This window comes from Hemiscyllium ocellatum, chromosome 36 (assembly GCF_020745735.1).
Source record: "Hemiscyllium ocellatum isolate sHemOce1 chromosome 36, sHemOce1.pat.X.cur, whole genome shotgun sequence".
NCBI classification, from domain to species: domain Eukaryota; kingdom Metazoa; phylum Chordata; class Chondrichthyes; order Orectolobiformes; family Hemiscylliidae; genus Hemiscyllium; species Hemiscyllium ocellatum.
Genome location: NC_083436.1, coordinates 36,750,914 through 36,772,606, shown reverse-complemented (window position 1 = coordinate 36,772,606; position 21,693 = coordinate 36,750,914). Strand labels below are relative to the sequence as shown.

General features: G+C 43.8%; 1 protein-coding gene across 4 annotated transcripts in view; it reads left to right on the top strand.

Moving 5' to 3' along the window:
* Positions 1 to 21,693, top strand: part of fam13a (family with sequence similarity 13 member A) — a 212,307-nt gene that overhangs the window by 148,217 nt on the left and 42,397 nt on the right. For all 4 annotated transcript variants that reach the window (XM_060851700.1, XM_060851701.1, XM_060851699.1 and 1 more), the window contains 4 exons: positions 3,757 to 3,798; positions 12,788 to 12,829; positions 15,769 to 15,936; positions 19,934 to 20,126. In XM_060851700.1, the coding sequence (XP_060707683.1) occupies positions 3,757 to 3,798; positions 12,788 to 12,829; positions 15,769 to 15,936; positions 19,934 to 20,126 (445 nt within the window). The remainder of the gene's footprint in view (positions 1 to 3,756; positions 3,799 to 12,787; positions 12,830 to 15,768; positions 15,937 to 19,933; positions 20,127 to 21,693) is intronic.

Sequence of the window (21,693 nt, the reverse complement as noted above, 5' to 3'; positions counted from 1 at the left end):
TCGGGTGCACCTGATCAGGTCCTGGGGATTTATCCACCTTTACCCATATCAAGACATCCAGCACTTCCTCCTCTTGCAAAATGTCCATATTGCAGATGTCACCATATATTTCCCTGCAGTCTATATCTTCCATATCCTTTTCCACAATAAATACTGATGCAAATTAATTATTTAGTATCTCCCCCATTTTCTGCGGCTCCACACAAAGGCCGACTTGCTGATCTTTGAGGGGCCCTTGTCTCCCCTAGTTACCCTTTTTGTCCTTTTATGTATTTGTAAAACCTCTTTGGATTCTCCTTAATTTTATTTGCCAAAGCTATCTTATATCCCCTTTTTGCGCTCTTGATTTCCCTCTTAAGTATACTCCTACTTCCTTATACTCTTCCAAGGATTCACTCGGTTAAGGAATACATTGTGGTTAGGATACTGGGGAGAACTCCTCTGCTTAGCGGGTTTTGAGAAGATTTGTCGTTCAGGTTGAGGTTCTGGATGTAGGTTTGCTCGCTGAGCTGGAAGGTTCATTTCCAGATGTTTCCCTACGAGGTGACATCTTCAATGGGCCTCTATATAAATAGAAATAGAAAGCAGAAATTTTCAACAGTGCTTCACCCAGAGACCCACTGAAGATGTCACCAAATAGGGTGATGAAACGTCTGGAAATGAACCTTCCAGTTCAGTGAGCAAACCTACATCCAGAACTCCTCTTCAAAATAGTTCCATTTGAATTTTTCACATTCATCCTTCAGGGCAGATACAGCCTCCGATTAATATCTCATTTGAGAGAAAGTATCTTGGATAGTTCTGCCTTGGAGCAGTCAAATTTATTTGTGATATAAATCTCTGAAATGGAAATGAAGCCACAACTTTCTACCTCAGAGATTGAGGTGTTACCAACTGAACCAGTGCCAACACATCGTCTTTAACGCTTCCTCATTCAGGCTTGGTGCTGGTTTTCTGTACATCCATTGGTGAAGTGTTTTTGAAGTTTACACCACCAATGGTACCAAAATGCAGGCAAAATGATCATAGAAGCCCAAGCAGGCCATTCAACCCATCAGATCCACACTGACCCTCTGCAAAGCTGCCCACCCTTTCCCTGTAACCCTGTATTTCCCATGACCTAGTCTGTACATCGACAGACACTACGGGCAGTTGCCCAAAGCCAATCACCTGACCTGCACATCTTTAGATTGTGGGACAAAAGCAGACCACCCGGAGGAAACCTGCACAGGAATGAGGAGAATGTGCAAACTCCACACAGGCAGTGACCCGAGTCTGGAATCAGACACTGGTCCCTGGTGCTGTGAGGCAGCAGTGCTAACCACTGAACCACTGTGCTGCCCTAATAACTCGAAAGATACGGTGAAAAGTGTTTTACCGCCACAATCTGGTGCCATTTTTAGTTACAAAAAGAATAAAAACTTACATAAATAGAGTTCCTCTTCTGTACAAGAGGTCTTCAAATACAACTCCCTTTATTTTTCTGCTTTAATATATTTCTGGTTTGGTTTTTTTTTATGTTTTAAGATGGTGCAGTAGAGTGACAGCACCATACAATGATTTTCATTGTGTTTTGTAACAAAATATACATGCCAATGAATAAATCACATCAAATCAGTAATCCAATCTCAGGAATGTTTGTTTGACCCTATGACATCCTGACTCAGCAGCAGGCAGCCACAAACCAGGCCAAGGCTGACGCAACGTGGTGGAGTATTTATTTGATTCCTTAAAACTGCTTAACCTCACTGTTTTGCTAATCACCCCGACATTGACCTATTGGTCTGCTCCCACACTGTCCCAGTGATCCACCCCTTCACCGTCTGGTCACACCCCCCTCATTGTCCCTACGATCCATCCCCTCCTCATCCCAGTGATCAACCCCCTCATCATCTGGTCACCACCTCACTTCACTGTCCGAGTGGGTCAACCCCATCGCTATCTGGTCACCCCCCCGCCTCCCCCCAGCCTCATGTTTGGTCACACTCCCTCGCTGTTTTCATCACCGATCATCTCATCACCCTCCTCTCTCTCTTGCCCATTCAACACTTTGCTGAGGGAGTGGGCCCCAAAAGGAGGCAGTAGCGAGGCACCGAGGGCTCTTTCGGGGCACTCCTCTGAATCTGTGATTCATTTCAGAGGCTTCAAAGCAGCCAAATGAAATAAGGGTAAAGTATAGTGCTATGACCACACACCCCTACCATCTCTGGCATTGAGTTTGAGTTCTGTGTGTGGCCACCCCTGCAGTTGTGGTGGAAATAACCATAGCCTTAAAATTAATCGGTATCCCGGTAGACTACGTGCAGCCTTAAAATGTTTAGATAAAGTTATTATTTTTCTGCAGTGTGATGCCACTTGCTTAAGATAGTCTTGTCACCAACAGAATTCAAAACCCCGTCAGATCCATAATTTACCTTGTTTGTGTACTGCTGTGTCCCAAGAGGGCTGTACAATAAGGCTGGCTTTTCTCGAGTATTAAAATAAAGCCTGTTTCACTTCCTCATGCTGTAACGCTCCTACTATGAAATCCTAAGGTGTTCGAAAAAAGCCATGCTTTGATTAAAATGCAGACAGTAAACATGCATTTAAAGCAACTGTTGGTCAGTGTCTGAAGCCAACATGGTACACTTTATAATACAGAGATTCTTCATCATCCAGCATTGCAGTTCCTGAACAAGCAAAGCCAGCCAAAGGAAGTTGATAACATTGCACAACATAAGAATAAAAGTAAAATGCTGCAGATACTGGAGAGCTGAATTAAAAAGAAAGTGCTGGATAAACTCAGAAGCTCTGTTCATATCTGTGGAGAGAGAGAGAGAAGCAGAGTTAATGTTTTGAGTCCTTTGTTTGAATTGAGACTTATACAGATGTGGTGCACTTTCAAAATGCTGCAAAGCAATTAAACTGTCAAACATCATGGCAGAACATTTATCAAGCCAAATGAAATTAGAGTTTGACAAATTTTTTAAAACTTGTCACAACGTTTGAACCCTTTGTCGACAGTCTGAGAGGTTGCTAACTATGACTGAATCAGCAGAAAGGTGTTGTGTGTGTTTGGTAACTGAGCCACTTCTTAATGGTATCCTGGTGATGTACCAGACCAGAAATCTGATAGAAATTAATCCAGTAACGTTCGAAGGCAAAGCCAGTAGGTTAACATTCAACTGATTTATTTATCATTTTCTGCTGAGATCAAAATAGATTTAAATGATGACAATTATAACCAAGATGTCTGGTTGATAAAAAGATGATCAAACTATATGACAAATTTTTGCTTTCATCACTCATCCCCTTCACCACTGACTGGTACACAATGGCAGTAATGTGTACCCTTCAGAACCAGGGACAGAGATCTGAAGACCAGGGGCTGTTCTGTTACCTCCCCTCCCCCCCCATGCCAACCCAAGCACAATGCCTCCCTTCCCACCCTGACAATCCCAGCCAAATTACCTCCCCTCACCCCAGCTCAAGCTCAGTGGCCTCTCCTTAATTTAAACACTGCAGAGACCTGGAGCTCCAAACCTCAATATCCCTCTGACCCAGGTCCTGTACCATCTACAAGTTACACGGAGTAAAACACCCAAGTTTCTTGAAACAGCACCTTCCAAACACGCCATCTCTGTCTCACAGTCAAGGACAGCAGACGCATGGGTACACCGTCATGTACAAGTTCCTTTCCAAATCACGCACTAACCCTAACTTTGAACAAGTTCACAGCGGCTGCTTACCTTAAACAAGTTTTATTTTGTATTTCAGCTCGCAAGATGCTGATCGGCCAATGTCACCATTTTATTTAAGGTAAGTTCTCTGCTATTGTTTCACCTGAGTGTCATTGAGTAGAACTTACTTTGTGAAATATTTAACAAGTGGTTTTTAAATCTGCTCATCCATTGGCTAAATAGAGTTTCAGAGTCTCAACTCTTTCACTGATTGTTAAAATGGAAGATTGCTGAGGAACAAGCATTTATCTGACAACTGTCAGAACTTGAGCAGCAGTTTTTAGGCTTCCAAGGAACACAGCAAGCTGTGAGGTGGCCTACACCTCGGCAAGGTTAAATACATCTGTAAGAGTAATAACTTGCATTTATATAGATAAGAATTCATAAACACTCCTGTGAAGTGTCTTATCAGCCAAATATCTAGACACTGAGTTACAGAAAGAGATTTAAGGACAAGTTTGTGTTATGTAGTGTCTCTTAAGAGATTGCTTATAGTATCATCATTGCATCATAGCATGTCATCTGAGGATATAATGTCCATTTCACCTCAGATCACCTGAAGGATGATGTTCTACTGAAAGCATGCTCCTCAATTTGGTTCTTCTAATAACCTAATGGCTCAATATTAGCTGACAGATGTCTGAGCAATATAATGCTTGTACATAATTGTTGGTTGTTATAAATGTCTGTTAGATTCTAATGCTGCAGTATGCATGCCTCATTATCTTACAGGAAGTAACATCAGGTAAAACACTCTGCTGGCAGCAAGTTCACACCAGTTACCATTAGTTTAGTGTACTGAGCAAGTTTGAAGGCGAACCTTGAAAGTTTGAGAAGAGGTGGAGATATCTTGAGTGGGAATTGCTGAATTTAGGCCCAAGTCAATGGAAGACAGGTGGTTTGACAGAAATCAGGAATGTCAGTGAGGCCAGATCAGGCGAATGCAGGGATGTCAGTGCGGGAAGAGGATACAGAGGTGTGAAATAAGAGGCTCATTAAGGAATTTGGAAGAAATCGATGAGAACTAAAAACTCTTAGTACTGCTGGACTGGGAGTCAGTGTGGGTGAGAGGATTTGATCAGGGTCAGGGAGATGGCCAGCAGAGCTTTGGAATAATCATTTCTTGAGCTAACGGTTTGAGCAACGAAAGAGATGTGCAGTATTGGTGAGGTGGAAGTCAGCAGTCTTGGTGAAGGCGAGGAATAAAATTCCAGCAGGGGGCCAGAGGTGGGGAGGGCACCCAGTAGTACACTCAGGTTCATAGGTAACCGTGGCGACAAACAGAGGGCCTTGGCCATTGACCACTGCGTCTTGGAAGCTTGACCATATGTCGTGTTGACTTTATCTGTGTCACATCAGGAGCTTGCTACAATTTTTTTTTAATTTGCACAGGGGATGCAAATGTTTGGTGAGCATTTATTGCCCATCTCTACTTGTCCAGTATCAATGAAGAGTCAGCCTATTGCTGTTGCTTTGGAGTCCCATGTCAGCCAGACCAGTGGGAATAACGGGTTTCCTTCCCTAAAAGGTGTTCATGAATTAGATGGGCTTTTCAGCAACTCACAGGAGTTAGATGCCACCATTAGCCTGGCTTTTTGGATTGCAGATTTTAGCAACTTCACATTTCATAATCTGCTACAGTGGGATTTGAACTCACCACCCAACACATTGGCCTGGAGTTTATGGATTACTAATGCAGCAACATTATGGGTTCACCACCACCACTCCATTATCCACGAATTTCCACCTTGTTGTGATAGTTTGGAGCTCGAAGGCATCAGTGCTTTGAGGTGGAGTTTAGAAGTAGGAGGAGACTATATCGAAGCAGATGCAGTTCTTGGAGATATTGACAGAGTCAGTGCAGGGAAGTTCCATCGCCTTATGGGAGAGTCTAGGACCAGAGGGCATAATCTCAGTAAGGAGGGAGGAATTTCATCTCTCTGAGGGCAGTAAGTTTGTGGAATTCTTTACTGTGGCTGGCTATTGGGTCACTAAGTATACTCATGGCTGAGATAGAAGGATTTCTTAATCAGGGATAAAGCAGGAAAGTGGAGTTGAGGATTATCAGATCAGCCATGATCTCTTGAGTAGTGGAGGAGACTCCATGGGCTGAATGGCCTACTTCTGATCATACATCTTGTGATAGTCAACCATTTCTTTGCACACACCTGCCTGAGTCTGACCAGTCCTGCTAGTAAATTAAACTGCTTTCATTCTCCCTCTTTTCATGGCTCTGAAAATATTTGCAAATTAACTGAAAATGTTGTGTGTAAACATGCCATGAAAATTATTTGGATGACAGTAAGTCAACAAAATAGGTTTGACCTAGCCCCAGGGTCACTTGTTGCCAGTCACAGTACTTTTCCAATCACTTTTCCACTCCCCACAAACACCTGTCTTATTGCTTGCTGGTCATGGTGCATTGAGTATTTACCGTACTGTCTCCTCATTCATTACAAACTGTTACATAAAACTGGATGCAGCAACAATCTCTCCATTCAGCTTTTTTTAAAATGCATTCATGGACTAAGGACATCACTGGCTAGGCCAGTATTTATTGGCTATCCCTAATTGCTCAAAGGGCAGTTAGCAGTCAACCACATTGCTGTGGGTCTGGAGTCACACGTAGGCCAGACCAGGTAAGGAAGGCAGATCCGTAAAGGACATTAGTGAACCAGATGAGTTTTTTCCACACCAATTGATAATGGTCATCCTTAGACTCTTAATTCCAGATTTGTATTGAATTTAAAATGCCACCATCTGCCCTGGTGGGATTTGAACCCAGATCCCCGTATCATTACCTGGGTCTCTGGATTAACAGTCCAGTGATAATACCACAGAGCCGTCACCTCCCCTATAATGTGAGGTACTACGTTAATGTGAGAAGCTTCCTGAAGTCCAAATGTAGAGTTAACCATTTCTGATGAGTAGAACTGAGGACAGCTCCAGTTTGCCAGTCTCTAACCTGGCATCTTCCTACAGCACAGCCAATCACCTGCAAAGATATTGATCCCAAGTATTGATTGTGAGGGGGAGATTGAGGAATGTCAGATCACATCATCCCACAGGCTTGAGGCCCTGCCATTATGATGTTTTCCACTATGAGGTGAAGGCAGAACCAGTTGAGGTGAGCAGGAATGGGTCCTGGTGGCAATGTTGCAGAACAAAGACCGGTGAGATTGAGCCAGCATGGGAGAGCCAGCCTTCGCTTGACAGGCTTAGAATACTAGGCATCATATATTTCAGTGGGATCCAAATTGGTGGCAGGCCAGTTGTTGTCAGGTTTGGGCAGCAGTTGATGTACCACAAATTTCAGCCTTTTCCCACTCCCCAGCATCTGGCCCTAATACCTCCCCTAGGTGGTCTAGATCAACTCGTGCTTCAACCTCTAGTTGAAAATCTCTTTATCTCTTGATGAACTTTACCACAGGTGAGTGGGTCTTCAAATGTCAAGCTCTGGAACTTACCTCATCCTCCTCAACTCTTTTATAAAGTATTCCTTTAAAACTATCTCTTCAGATAAGCTTTTAGCTGTCCTTAACATCTACTTGTGCTCAGTCTCCGTTTGCAATGAGTAGGCCCTTGTGAAGAGTATCAAGATGTTTTGTTACGCTAGACGAATGCAGGCTGTTCTGGTGGAGTGGTATTGTTCCTTCCTCTGGTATAAGGAAGTCTGGCTTCAAGTCCCACCTGCTCCAGTGGTGTGTAATACCATCTCTGAACAATTTGATTACAAATATCTGTAAATCCAGGTTGTTATTTGGGACTAGTATCAGGTCCATTTAGGCCAGTGATTCCTTTGAATCTGAAATTAAATTTCTTTAAAGATTCTTGGCACAAATGCTGCTATTTCAGCTGGTAAGGTTGGTGGCCCCTTTATGTGCTCTGCCATTTTGGAAAGAGGAGGCATTGTATTGCAGACACCATGCTTGCCTGAACATAGGTTCTCATTTTAACTCCAGGGTGTGACAATGTGGCTTGTTTTCACCTTGCACCATTCACACCTCAGGATCACTCAGTGGTTAGCAGTATTGCCTCACAGCACCATGGACCTGGGGTTCGATTCCAGCCATGGGTGACTTTCCGTGTGGAATTTGCATATTCTTCCCATTTCTGTGTGGGTTTCCTGTCCAAAGATGTGTGGGTTAGGTGGATTGGCCATGGTAAATTGCCCATCGTGTCAGACTATGAATGATGTACTCTAGATGGATTAGCCATGGGAAATACAGGGATAGGGTGGGGATGTGGGTCTGGGTGAGATGCTCTTCAGAGGGTCAGAATGGACTTGATGGGCCAAATGAGCTGTTACAACACTGTGATGTCATAGAACCTCTAAAGTGTTGCACAGCCTGTGAACAGCTTTTGGAAATGCAGTCAGTGGTAATTGTTAAGGGCACTCATAGCAAAGTCTATTCTCCTTGAACCACAATTGATGAGCAGGCCTCCAGACAGCTAGATAAAAACAATGACCGCAGATGCTGGAAACCAGATCCAGACAGCTAGGTCCTTCTCCTGCAGGCAGTGTGAGATATGCCCCCTTGGTAGAGAGATAAAAGTCAGTTGTTGATGCAGAAAGTCGTCTAAGCTTGATAGAGTCAAGTTCCTTGTTCACATAAAAACAAAGTAGACTATACAAGGTACAAGGCTAGGCTGGACTGCTCAGCCACACAGAAGCTATCAGGGCACTGGTGAGACCTCATCTGGAGTACTGTGTACAGTACAGCTCACCATACCTGCAGAAGGATGTTAATACATTGGAGCTGATCAGAGAACGTTTACTGGGTTATTGCCTGGAATAAGCAGATTACCTTATGATGAAAGGCTAGATCTGTATACTCTGGAATATAGAAGAATCAGGAGTTAGTTAATTGAAAGGTCTAAGGTCCTGAGGGGACTTTACTGTGTGGCTGTCAGACTTGCTGAGCTTTTCCAGCAATTTTTGTTTTTGTTTCTAATTTACAGCATCTGCAGTTCTTTCATTTTTTGTGCAGCAACATCCAGTTGAGAATAAAATCAAACCACACATGATCTTATTGAATGCTGGATCAGGCTTAAAGGGCCAAGTGGTCTAATGTTGTTCCTTGTTCGTATTCCAGGTTGTATTGAGCAGCCTTGCCAGTTAGGGTATCCATATCAGAAGTGGCAGCCAGGCATAGGGAATGATTTGCTCCATTCCAGTCACTTTCCAGTTCCCTCCCCAAACTTACTGCATCCTTTTTGGTTTCAGTGAAAATATACGTGATTCATTCTTAGACAATGTCACACTGGAGTATCTGTGCAGAGATCGTGCTATTTAACAGTCCCAGAGATGCCAATTTGCAAAGAATCTTGCAGGCTGTTTTAATAATTGCCGCATTTTCTCAGACCTTATAATTAGTTTAACATTTAATGGAAGAAATTGTTACAGTCTGGTTACCTCCTCCTCGCTTAGAATGTTGTTCAGCACAATCGGCACAGTCGTTGTTTTGTCACATTCAGTCAGGTGTCACTCTCTCCTTTCACATTCACAAGTTGCAGCAATCCACCTCATGGAGGCATTTGACGAAACGAACATTGTTACATTCAACCCTTGTGTCAGTGAAAATCAGCGCTTATTGGCGATGAAGAAAATGTACCAGGCAATGACAAGGAAGTATTTTCTGGTTTCTGAATGATGGGAGTGCAGGATAGGCTGATCGGACAACCAATAGCAGCAAGGGTGGAGGATGAGGTAGCCGGAGGTGGGAGGTCATCTGTTGACCCTTCCCTGGAAAACATCGACCTAGAAGAGTGGTGCCTGGGAGTCCCAGTGTTCTGGATCTAAGTGTATTTCACATCCAGACCCTCAACCTGAGCTACAAACCTTCTCAAAGCTTGCTAGCCCCACGGTTGCTGGAGTTGGTGGGAATCAAGAGAGTGCAGAGAGCTCTGCGCTGACTGGGGTCAGACCTGGCGCAAAGGGAGATGGTTGTTGAAGGTCAGTCACCTTGGGCACAGGACGTCACTACGGGGGGGGGGGGGGGGGGGGGCAAAGGTGGTGTCATGGCCCTTTGGCTGCTTCATCAGTGGTTTTCCCTCCATTATGGGGACTGATGTGGGAGATTGGCTGTTGATTGCACCAGGTTCAGCATCATTCAGTGTCTAGGCTTGTGCTGGTAAGATGTGGATGCATTGTCTGGAAGGGCAATAGAGCCAGGGAACCTCATACCTTTTAAAAGCATATTAGGATGATCACTTGAAATGTCGTAACATTCCGGGCTTTGGGTCTACTGCTGGAAAGTGGGATTAGTGAAAGTAGGTCAATGCAGACTTGACGGGCCAAAGAGTCTTTTCTGTACAGTTTGACTTATGAATTTATAAAAGGAAAAAAAAAGAGCATTTGTGGAATGTTTTACACACCCACTGGACATCTAAAAGCTTTTTGCAGCCAACAAAATACCTTTTGAAAGCAAGTCCATGTTGTACAGTAGGCAATGCAGCAATCAGTTTATGCACAGCAGGCTCCCACAAAGAGAGGGAACAATGAGCCAGAACTGATCCAGCACTGTGCTAGCAGTTGTTGGTGCAACTGCTCTTTCTGCAACAAATTAGAGTCAGCGAGTTTTTGGCAACACCAGGACTTTAACAGTTGCCCGCCATGTACCCTGGGAGAGTGTGTTATGATCCTGTCAATTACACTGGTACTCCAGCTTATCAGCACCCTCTGCTGCTGACGCTGCCAGGTACTCAGGGTCAGTGGAAGAACATCTTAATTTGCACAGGGTCAGCAAGCACTAAATCTGTCTGCCCGAGTCCTTCCTCAGACCGTTTAGGAGCAAGGTCACTTGTCAAAATGTCTTTTAAATGTTATAATTGCATCAGCGTAAACCACTTTCTCTGGCAGCTCATTCCATACACTCACCACCCTCTGCATGGAAAAGTTGCCCCTCAGGTTCCTTTTAAATTTTTCCCCTCTCATCTGAAACCTATGCACTCTTGTTTTGAATTCCCCTACCCTGGGGAAAATACTTTTCCAGTTCCACTTATCCATGCCTCTCCTGATTTTATAAACCTCGATAAGGTCACCCCTCAACCTCCTGGGAGAAAGGTCCTAGCTTCTCTTTGGGCATGGATGAAGGGTCTGTTTCTGTGCTACATGACTCTATGCACATACACATACAATTTCATCATGGCTGAACTGCAGAGGAGTTGTCCCATTCCCACCAATTTCCATCTGTCTACCTGTGTGTAAGAGGTTCTGTGAGAAGGACAGAGATCTTCTTCCTGCCCCCTGGCCAAGATTTATCCCCCCTTGTCCATCAAATTCCAATCGATAGCACAGAGATAGATTGATCTGTGCTACTTATGAGATCTTGCTGTGTGCTATTTAACTGCCCTGTTCCCTACATCACAGCAGTGGCTATCTTCTCGATGTGCTTTGTTGACCGTGAGGGTTTTTGGATGATGATACAGACAATATATCAATGCACATTGTCCGACTACGTTGATCTGTTTCTGTGCTGGAAAATGCATTCCACCAAAAAGGTCAAGGTCTGTGGCACAATTGGTCAGGCGTTTGGCTGACAATCGAGAGGTTGGTGGTTCGAAACCACCCAGGGAGGGTGTATTCACTGTTCTCACTCCAGTAGTTTTCTTTGGCGCACAGTGGCTCAGTGGTTAGCACTGCAGCCTTACAGCACCAGGGACCTGGGTTCAATCCCAGCCTCAGGTGACTGTCTTTGTGGAGTTTGCACATTCTCCTAGTGACTGTGTGGGTTTCCTCCGGGTGCTCCGGTTTCCTCCCACAGTCCGAAGATGTGCAGGTCAGGTGGATGTTAAGTTGCCCATAGTGTTAGGTGCATTAGTCAGAGGGAAATGGGTTTGGGTGGGTTACTCTTCGGAGGGTCGGTGTGGACTTGTTGGGCTGAAGGGCCTATTTCCACACTGTAGGGAATCTAATCTAATCTTAAAAAAAAACTCTACATGCACATGTGGACTTCCACACTGGCCTCCTCAGTTCAGCTGACACCCTTTCAACATATCCTTCTATTCCTTATTCTGTTTCTCATGCTCATCGAACTTCCTCTTTTATACTCCCAGTATATTCTCCTCAGCTACAGTCTGTGGTGGCAAGTTCCACAATCTAACCACTCTCTGGTTAAATGGTGTGTGTGTGTCAGTTAAACAAAACAGGAGCCGTTAAGAAATAATTAAACTGCTGCATTCACTAACTGTCATGATTCTTTTTTTTGGTGGTCGCATTTTGAAGGCAAAAGATTAAGTTGCATCACTTGGATTATCAGCCATACCACAGAGCAGAAGAACTTTTAACGAGTGCTTTTTCTTTTTAAACCACTTGTTTCAGAAGAGCATGTGTTCAGTGACTGGTGTTAACTTGGTTAAATACTGACAGCACTAAAGGCACTTGAGTGCCTTTTTAAAATTCTGTCCTTTTCATGAATGCAAGTTCAGTAATCAAGTAATTCTCAGTGCTGTCCTGCGGTTCATTCTGCTTAACTGCACACTTCTCCAATTTCCAAAACAAAATGTTGCTGGAGCTGAAGATTGTCGTGTGTTCCCCTTGATAACCTCCATCTTCTCTAGCCAGACCCAGAAGGATAAATCAAACGGCTCCACTCCTGCTCTGTTCTGTCACAACTCGAGCAGAGCTGCCCCCCAGAGCACAGTTTGTGCTGGTAATAGTGTTTTTTTTGTCCTCTTTACTTTCCTAGTGGTCCGCTTACTTTACAATGGTACCTGTCCCCTGAGGCAACAACAAAGAAAGGAATGGGCTACCATAAGGCTTCATCTTTGTCTTTCAATGACCTCCGTTCTGAGTGGTGGACAGTGCCAGTGAATTGGACAGATGGTTCATCCAATAGTCCATTGAACTTAGACCTCACTGCAGCTTATTTTATTTGTAGGTAATGGGTAAATCATTTCTCTACCCATCCCCCCTTTGTCTTGGAAAGTTCAGCCAGGGGCTACATGACCTTTCCCCTCTTGAATCATCACCGTGGTGTCAGCTCTGACACCCTCTTATGTTCACTGTTGATCACCTTTTCCTGGTGTTTTAATGATCTAACCTGTGTATCTGTTTACCATTACAGTGCCCACATGCCTACAGTCAACAGAATATCAGCAGCTGGGAAGTAAGAGCACTTTTTCTTGTTTCTTTCAAAACGAGAGGGTTTGTTTTCCAATTGGATGTGCACTTGACTGAAAAAACACTGGTGTTGATGAGAAAGGGTTGTTGGAAGCGAGAGGAAGTGAGTCTAATTGACTCCCTCTTTTGAAGAGCCAGTAAAGGTCTTGGATAGGCTGAATGGTCTTTTGTTTTTATTTTTACGTGGGACATATGTGGGCGGCACGGTGGCACAGTGGTTAGCACTGCTGCCTCACAGCGCCTGTAGACCCGGGTTCAATTCCCGACTCAGGCGACTGACTGTGTGGAGTTTGCACGTTCTCCCCGTGTCTGCGTGGGTTTCCTCCGGGTGCTCCGGTTTCCTCCCACAGTCCAAAGATGTGCGGGTCAGGTGAATTGGCCAAGCTAAATTGCCCGTAGTGTTAGGTAAGGGATAAATGTAGGGGTATGGGTGGGTTGCGCTTCGGCGGGTCGGTGTGGACTTGTTGGGCCGAAGGGCCTGTTTCCACACTGTAAGTCTAATCTAAGTCTAATCTAAAATAAGATCAGCATTTTTCGGTCATCCCTAATTGCCTCTTGAGCTGTTAAGCGCTCTCTGCAATTTCAGGTGGCCTTTAGGAGTCAATTACACTGCTACTCATCACACGTAGGTGATAAAGATGGCAGATTTCCATCCCCAAAGGGCATCAGTGAACCAGATGGGATTTTGAGAAAGTTGTTATGTGATTAACATTAGACTAGGTTATTTTAATTCCAGAATATAAATTTCACCATCTGGCAGTGATGCAATTCAAGCCCATATCCCCAGAGCATTAACATGGGCCCTCTAGATTACTAATGCAGTAACATTACTGCCACCTCCACAACCTCTGTGATGATGGACACCACCCGAGTTTTCTTTTTGACTGTGGGCGAGGTTGTACATCTCAGTGACTGACCTTGTCTGTCCTGCTGGAGCACGGAAATAGCAGGTACAATCGGAGGTTGAGAACCTCTTTCCCACCTCCCACCCCCACCCCCCTCACCCTCCCGTTCACGAAAAATGCACATTGGTTCCAAACAAGCTCATCCCCTACCCGATAGCCCTCTGCCATCTTGCAGCTCAGTAAATGAGAAAACAATTCTCAAGTGTAACCAAACAAATGTTGAACTGGTTCGGTCATTAGTTGAGTATGTGAGCCACGGCAGTTCCAAGTGCAATCCCAGGGCTTTCCCAAGTTGGGCAATATAACACCTTCAATATAGGAGCAGAATTAGGCCATTCGGTCCATTGAGTATGCTCCATCATTCAATCATGGCCAATATGTTTCTCAAACCCATTCCCCTGCCTTCTCCCCATAACCCTTGAACCCGTTATCAATCAAGAACCTATCTATCTCTGTCTTAAATACACGGAATGATTTGGCCTCCACAGCTCTCTGTGGTAATGACTTCCACAGTGTCCCCACCCTCTGGCTGAAGGAATTCCTCCTCATCTCAGTTCTAAAGGGTCATCCCTTCACTCTGAGGTCTATGGGTCCTAGTCTCTCCTCCTATTGGAAACATCTTCTCCACGTCCACTCTCTGTCCAGACCTTTCAGGATTCTGCACATTTCAATCAGATCCCCTTCATTCTTTTAAGCTCAACTGCTTCTTGTGTGACCAGCCCTTCATTCACAGGATCACCCTTGTGAGCCCCCTCTGGACCCCCTCCAAGGCCAGCACATCCTTCCTTAGATACGGAGCCCAAAACAGCTCACAGTACTCCAAATATCTGACTGGACCCTGATACAAACTCAGCAATACATCTCTGATGTTGTCTTCTAGCCCTCCCGAAATGAATGCTGCTATTATAGGTTCAGTCCAACCCCATAATGGCAATAAACAGGATACAGTTGGCATTAGGAAAGGCAATATCAGAGAGGCACTTCATACTGATCATAACAGCATTCATAATATCAGCTAATAATGTTTCATTGTCAAGCTCTGCATTTTCATGCAATGTTGCTCAGATAAACAGTGCAAGGCCATATTCCTGAACTAAGCTCCTGTATTGGTTTTGTAACTAGAGATGGTTATCATGTGCACTGTTGACATGGTTAAGTTTATCAGACACTCAGTCTTAACGGCCGAGAAGCTATCTCTCAACTGCCACGTCTGCACATTTTGTTAACTCTTCTGAGGCTGTCCTCACCAGGCTCAGTTACTCGTTCGGACTGGAAACTGGGAGAGAGCTGAGACACAACCACAGCTCATCTGCTGCCTGAAAGGACACAGAGTAACAGCTGCCCCATGCTGCCCCAGTGTTCAGTTCAGCACAGCCCTTCTACCATCCCCACATTCCCCTCCCCAGTCAAACAGGAAATACTCCCCACCCCTGACTCAATGAGAACATGAGGCAAGCTGGAGGTGAAAGGTCGCACAGCCTTTACTACTATTCCTGACTATCCCTCTTGTTGTTGATCCTCAAAGTGCCCATCATTGGATTGTGTGTTTGTCCCTTGGCTTTATCAGTAGCTATTATTGTGGAGCTTTTCTGCCTTAAAGTGAAGATAGATTTGGTCACTCGCTTTGCAGTCATTCATTATCAATAAATTCTTCAGAGGGAGATGGGTGGGGTGTGAACACACATGTACATGTAGATGAGTGTGTATACTCATGCATTTGTGGGTGCATGAACATGCATGTGTAAGTTAGTACATGTCTGCTTATATATGCATGATCAGTTGACTAAATGTTTGCATGTTTATGTGTAAGTGCATACATCTGATACATGTCATTGTGGGTAGGTGCATATTTTGAACTAATTTCGGCTTTGATTGAGGTGCAGATTGTTCATTGAAAGTGTAATTTGGGAAGGAAGCTAAAGGGGATTAAGGTGGAATACATTGATGTCACTGATATCACTTCAAAGGGCAAACTGCTGGTGTATCGGGTTGCTCAGGAAGTGCTGTGTTGTGTTTGCAGCCTTCTTGAAAGGACTATCCGATCCGCAGTAGAACAGCACCTCTTTGATGCTCATGGCAGTGGAAGTCAAAGTTCAGAGGAATCTGAAATGGGAACATCTTCATCCACAGCCAGACAGAGAAGGAGACATCTCAAAGAGCAGGATGAATACTGGCGAAACAAAGAAACGTAAAGCTGTTTTCTTTACTCTTACTAGAGTATACCCTTTAAACTGATATATTAGATAGAAGATTTTTCATGGTGTTTGAAATAAGAATAGATCTTAACAGAATCTTGATGCCAAATGTCAAATCACTGCCTCTTTGTACATATAAAATTGCAAGGTCTATTTGTGTGTGTAAAGTATAAACAGCCAGTTAATAAATTACTGGCTAAGACGGTGGCACAGTGGTTAGCACTGCTGCCTCACAGCGCCTGAGACCTGGGTTCAATTCCCGACTCAGGCGACTGACTGTGTGGAGTTTGCACGTTCTCCCCGTGTCTGTGTGGGTTTCCTCCGGGTGCTCCGGTTTCCTCCCACAGTCCAAAGATGTGCGGGTCAGGTGAATTGGCCATGCTAAATTGCCCGTAGTGTTAGGTGAGGGGTAAATGTAGGGGTATGGGTGGGTTTCGCTTCGGCGGGTCGGTGTGGACTTGTTGGGCCGAAGGGCCTGTTTCCACACTGTAAGTCTAATCTAATCTAAAAGTCTAATCTAATCTATGTGATGTTGGTTGTCCTTTGTTGGTTTAAAGCAAGGGTGGCTTTCCTCCTTGTTTTAGTGATAGTTCTGCAGTCCATCCAGGTTAACCAGGTTAATGAGACTAGCCATTCCCTGTCCCACGTGTGTTCCCATACTAGTGTCAATCCTGCCACCCCAAACCCCAGCTCACCTTCAACACTATGATGAAATCAGTATGCTTTGTCCGTGCAGCCCACAGTCTGTGTGGTTTTCCTTTTGTTCCTGTTGCTTTCAGCATGAGTTCTGTAATCTCCCCAGGACTCTTCCCCTGCTGTGGTTATCAGGGCAATGTCAAGGCTAACCCACTGGCTCCCACTCATTGTTGACCTGAACTGTACCCATGGAAAAGCGACCCATGAATCTCTCCCACTCTTGCCACCCACCTTCTGTGTATATTTGGAGGATTTACAAGCCAGTGCTTGACCCCTTGTTTGGCCACATTCTAAGCACATCTTCCTTGATTGTCAAATCCCAAAGTGGATCTTGAACCCAGAGCCTGTAGCTCAGAGGCAGGGACACTATCCACTGCTACAAGACCTCCTCATTTGCATCACCACTGAACTTATCCATCTTTGCTCTGCTGTATGTCCGTACCCAATAAAAATCTATTCCACCAGTCTTGATTATTAAAGTTGCTCCCCCTATCTATCATTGGACATTATTGTAGCTTTTTAGGGTGAGTTATGATTTCTATTGCCCTCCCATGTAAGAGTATGTCCTGATTTTATTCCTGAAGACCCCAGCTCCAGTTCATTAATTGAGGGCTTCGCAAATTCGATTGAGACCCCAAATAGGGTCACGAACTGAACTTTTTGGATCGGAAGCTTTGAGGCAGCAATAGTCACTGCTCCTCAGCGCTGTTACAGATCTTCACCTTCTCTCACCACACTGCTCATCAATGGGTTGAACAATGTTTCCTCTAAGCTGAGCAGCCACACAAAGGGTCCACACATGACGAGCAGTGTGCCGACACATTGACTTCCAGTTGGGAAGTCACTGCAACATGTGGACAACATAGAACATATCTGACCAGTTTCAAGCCTCAACCCTAGGCCATACCGGGTAAGGGTAGCAGATTTGCTTCCTAAAGGACATGAGTGAACTGGATGCATTTTTTGACAATCAGTGGTAGTTCCACTACAGAGAAAAGCTTTATATTCCAAATGTATTAATTGAATCTAAATACCACCAGCTGGTCTGGTAGGATTTGAACTTGAACCCCAAGACCATGATTAGTCCAGAGGCATTACCACTAGCTTTGTCTTTCTGCCTCTACACCATTGAAATGCTTTATCATTTTAAATGCTTCAATTATGCCTTCCAAAATTAGGTGAACACAAGGTACTTTTATGCAACCCAGATTCATAATTTAACCTCCTAGGGATTTAATAGTGAATGTGTGATGTGCACTTTTGAAATCATTACACAGAGGCTAGTATCCTGTCACCAAGTCACCCTTTATTTACACATGCACAGTATGTGGACTCTGACCAGCAAACTCAAAGTTTGTCCCTAGATTGAGGAGACACTAAGACTCCTATTTATTATATTTTTTCTTTTTTTTCTTCTTTTTCCACCTAATTGCGGTAGTGCTTATTTTTTCCCCAGCACCCATTTTGTGTGCTTGCAGGTGTGAGACACAGTGAAAGACACAAGGTGCACGAATCGTTATTCTAATTTCCACCACCAGGAAAGACTCCTGTTAATTTTTATTTTTTTTTCTTTTTGTGCTTATTTTTTCCCCAGCATCCATGTTGAAAACTCCTTTTTTTTTTCTTTTCTTTCTTTTTTTTAAAACCCCCACACTACTGCCTAACTGTGATACTGCTTATTTAGACGCCTGTTTCTTTTTCGCGGTCCGATTATATTTAATACTTTTGTGAAAATGAGTTTACACAGCTTACAATTCACTCTAGAATCATGTAAACAAACGCACGTCTTAACTTCACTTACTGGCTTCGCCATTTTTGTTTCTTGTCCATTTTTTGTTTTAAAATCAAGACAATGATTACCTTTAGTAACCCAATTGGAAGACGTATCAAAAATATTAAATATACTTTTCAGCCTCTTTAAAAGGGTAGTCTTTTTTCCTTTCAGACGAGAAAAAAAGTCAGCACACAGAGAATCCATTTTTCAACTCCTCAAAACAATAGCTTTTTTTTAATGTGCCCCTTAAACTTTTTTGTCTGTGATGCCAGAGCAATATTTTCTTTTTAAAAAAAGTCACATCGAACAGTTTGGAGATTAACCCAAAAGACTGTCCACCGGCCGACTGGCGCCCGTGCCTACCTCACACCCCTCACTGGAGGTCAACCTGGCGCTGGGTAGACTCCTGTTTATACCTGTCAACCAGGCCTTCCTGATTGGTCGGAATCAAGAAATCATATTCAATAAGATCTACCTGGTCAACCTCATTCCAAACACTATGTTCCTCCAAGTCCAATATGTCTTTCCTGAGATGTGATGACCAGACTAAACACAGATGAATACAGAGCACTCTGTGTGCTCTATTTCAGTCATTTCGATAAATAGACTGATAGACCATTCACCTTTCTCATCATGTTTTCTTCCTGTGCACCGGCTTTTACTGATGTGTTTGCCAGAACACTCAAATCCCTTTTGCCCTTCCAAAATTCCAGCCTCTCAAAATTGCTGAAAAAAGTCACATTTTGTCAATGTTTTTCATCTTGCACTCTTCAGGACATTTCACAAGAGTAAAGGCAAAATAATATTTATACTGTGTGAGAGGAGAGTACTGATTAGTAGGTAGATAAACTGTGATTGGGAGAAACTCTGTTATCTTTTCGAAGCTGCTGCTGAGGTGTATTTAGTGTTAATGGAGATTCTGGGGTGCATTAATCCCACTTGTATTTTCTTTCCATTGCTCTTTTTTTTGTAACATGCTCTTCCTAACTGCACACCTCTCAGCATCTCCTCAGTTCCTCACCTCACTTCAAAAGTGGAAACCTTTGTGAGATGTTTTAAGATTTATTAATAGAAATTCCAGGGCATATTACTGGAGATTCTGGGGAGTATTAATGGAGATTCTATTGCTGGATATTCTTGGGAGTATTACTAGAGGTTGAGGGGTATAATGTTTGAAGGTTCTGATGGAAACTATGGGGGTGTATTACTAAGCATTGACGGCTAAGTTTCCTCAGATTTTCTCCTGTCATAAGTTGCTCAGAAAATCCACATTTCGATCCACCAGCTTGCTGCCAAAATGACAGAAACCAAACATGCGAAGATCTGAGGAAATTCACCTCCTCGTCATCATGACAGCAAAAATGTCCCAATTATTGTGTGAAATGCAAGCTGACCATGTTGAAGGCAAAACAAGGAGTAGGCTTTGTACAACAGCTAGGCCAGTACCAAGCTCCTTCTGATTGAACTCCGAGTTCATAAAAGCATCTCTCTAACTTGTTCAAACCTGCCTTATTCTGCAGGGACAGCATCAACAAAGAGAATATTCCCTGTAACAGTGAGGAGGGACGATCGGGACTTCTGGAACCTTCCCAAGCCAGTGATAAGAAGCTAAAAGAGAACAACAGTAGTTACATCGAGGAAGGCATGAAGCCAAAGAGACAGAAATCAAGTTGTAAACTCTCTGAGCTAAATGACAACCAGGATTCTCCAATGGTATGTTCACACAGACATCACATCATAGGTTACAGCACAGAAGGAGGCCATTTGGCCCATGATAAGACCAGCTCGATTTGTCCAGATCCTACACCTATCCCCATAGCCCTGCAAATGATTTCTGTTCAGGTGGGTTATGCAACTTTCCTTGGAAAGCCACACTTGAATCTGCCTCTAGCAAACTCTTTGGCAGTTTTCCAGATCCTAATCGCTGTGTAGTGAAGAATTTTCTCATGTCGCCAATACTTCTTTCTCAGTCACTGACTTACCACCAATTTCCAGCCCTATTCAATTCTGAGGCAGGTTCATACCAGACACAATGTTTTTTCTCTACCTGCTGTATTCCTCCAGCATTTTCTTTTTAAATGTGGGGTTTTAGAGATTCTTCAATAAGACCATTATTGCTATAATACCTGAGGTGCAGAGTAAGATAGACCCATTTCTGTAGCACCGTTTGTTTTTGCACAGCAAGATCCCACAAACAGCATTGTGACCATTCCCAAGGCACTGAAAAAGCAAGATCTGAGAAATCTCAGGGAGGAAAGAAAAAAGAGGAAAAGAGGGAGTCGTTCAGTAAATCAGGGCACCTCTGGGGAGAGAGTTAACAGTTCAGAGAAAAGGACCTTTACAGAAGAGAGACCGAGTTGGGGATCAACATCAAGTGATTTCATGATGCAGCAGCCAAGAAGAACAGTCCCCCTTGTTTTTCCTTTATCCCCTCATGGTGTACTCCGGCGTTTCTAAATGTCCCATTTCACATCTCATTTGTGAGCAATCTTTGTTCCTTCAGTATATCCATTACCATTACTCATGGCTGTGGCATCATGAAATCTCCCCCATTCCTCCACACTTCATTTCTTTCATCCCCCTCCCTTACCACTGGTTTAAAAACAAATCCCAAATTCCCATTCCCAGGCAAGGTCATTGACCTAAAACATCAAGTCTTTTTCTCTCCACAGATGCAATGTTCCCTCATTTCCCAACCACTTTTTTGTTCCTTATTACCAGATCATCTGTTGCTTTTCCTTCTTGACATTGGATGGGGTGTGAATATTGGTCACAGCACTGGGGAGCTTTCCCAAGCACTTCTTGAACTTTGATACTCAGCTAAAAATATAGCAAGGTATTTGTTTAGTTTAACATATTAACTGAAGGACTGTGCCTCCCACATTGTGTTGAGCCCTCAGTGTTACATGGGACTGTCAGCCCAAGCTATATCTTCAAATCTCTGTAGTGACATCAAACGCACAACCTTCGGACTGAATGAAATGCAATAGTGATAGTCACTAAAGCCCTGTAGCTGCTATAATCAGGGGGAACTAGAGCTGAGCAACCCTCCAGCCTGCTCTCCCTTTAATATGGATTATAGCTGATCTTGTCTTGGCATTAACTCCACTTCCCTGTTGCTCCCCACAAGTCTTTAACCTGTTACTAATTAAAAATCTGCTTATTTCCTCCTCAAAATTTATTCAGTGTCCTGGCACCCACCACACTAGGAACAAGAGTAGGCCATTCAGCCCCTTCACTCTCTTCCAAAATTCAGGAAGATTATGGCTGATCTGTCACC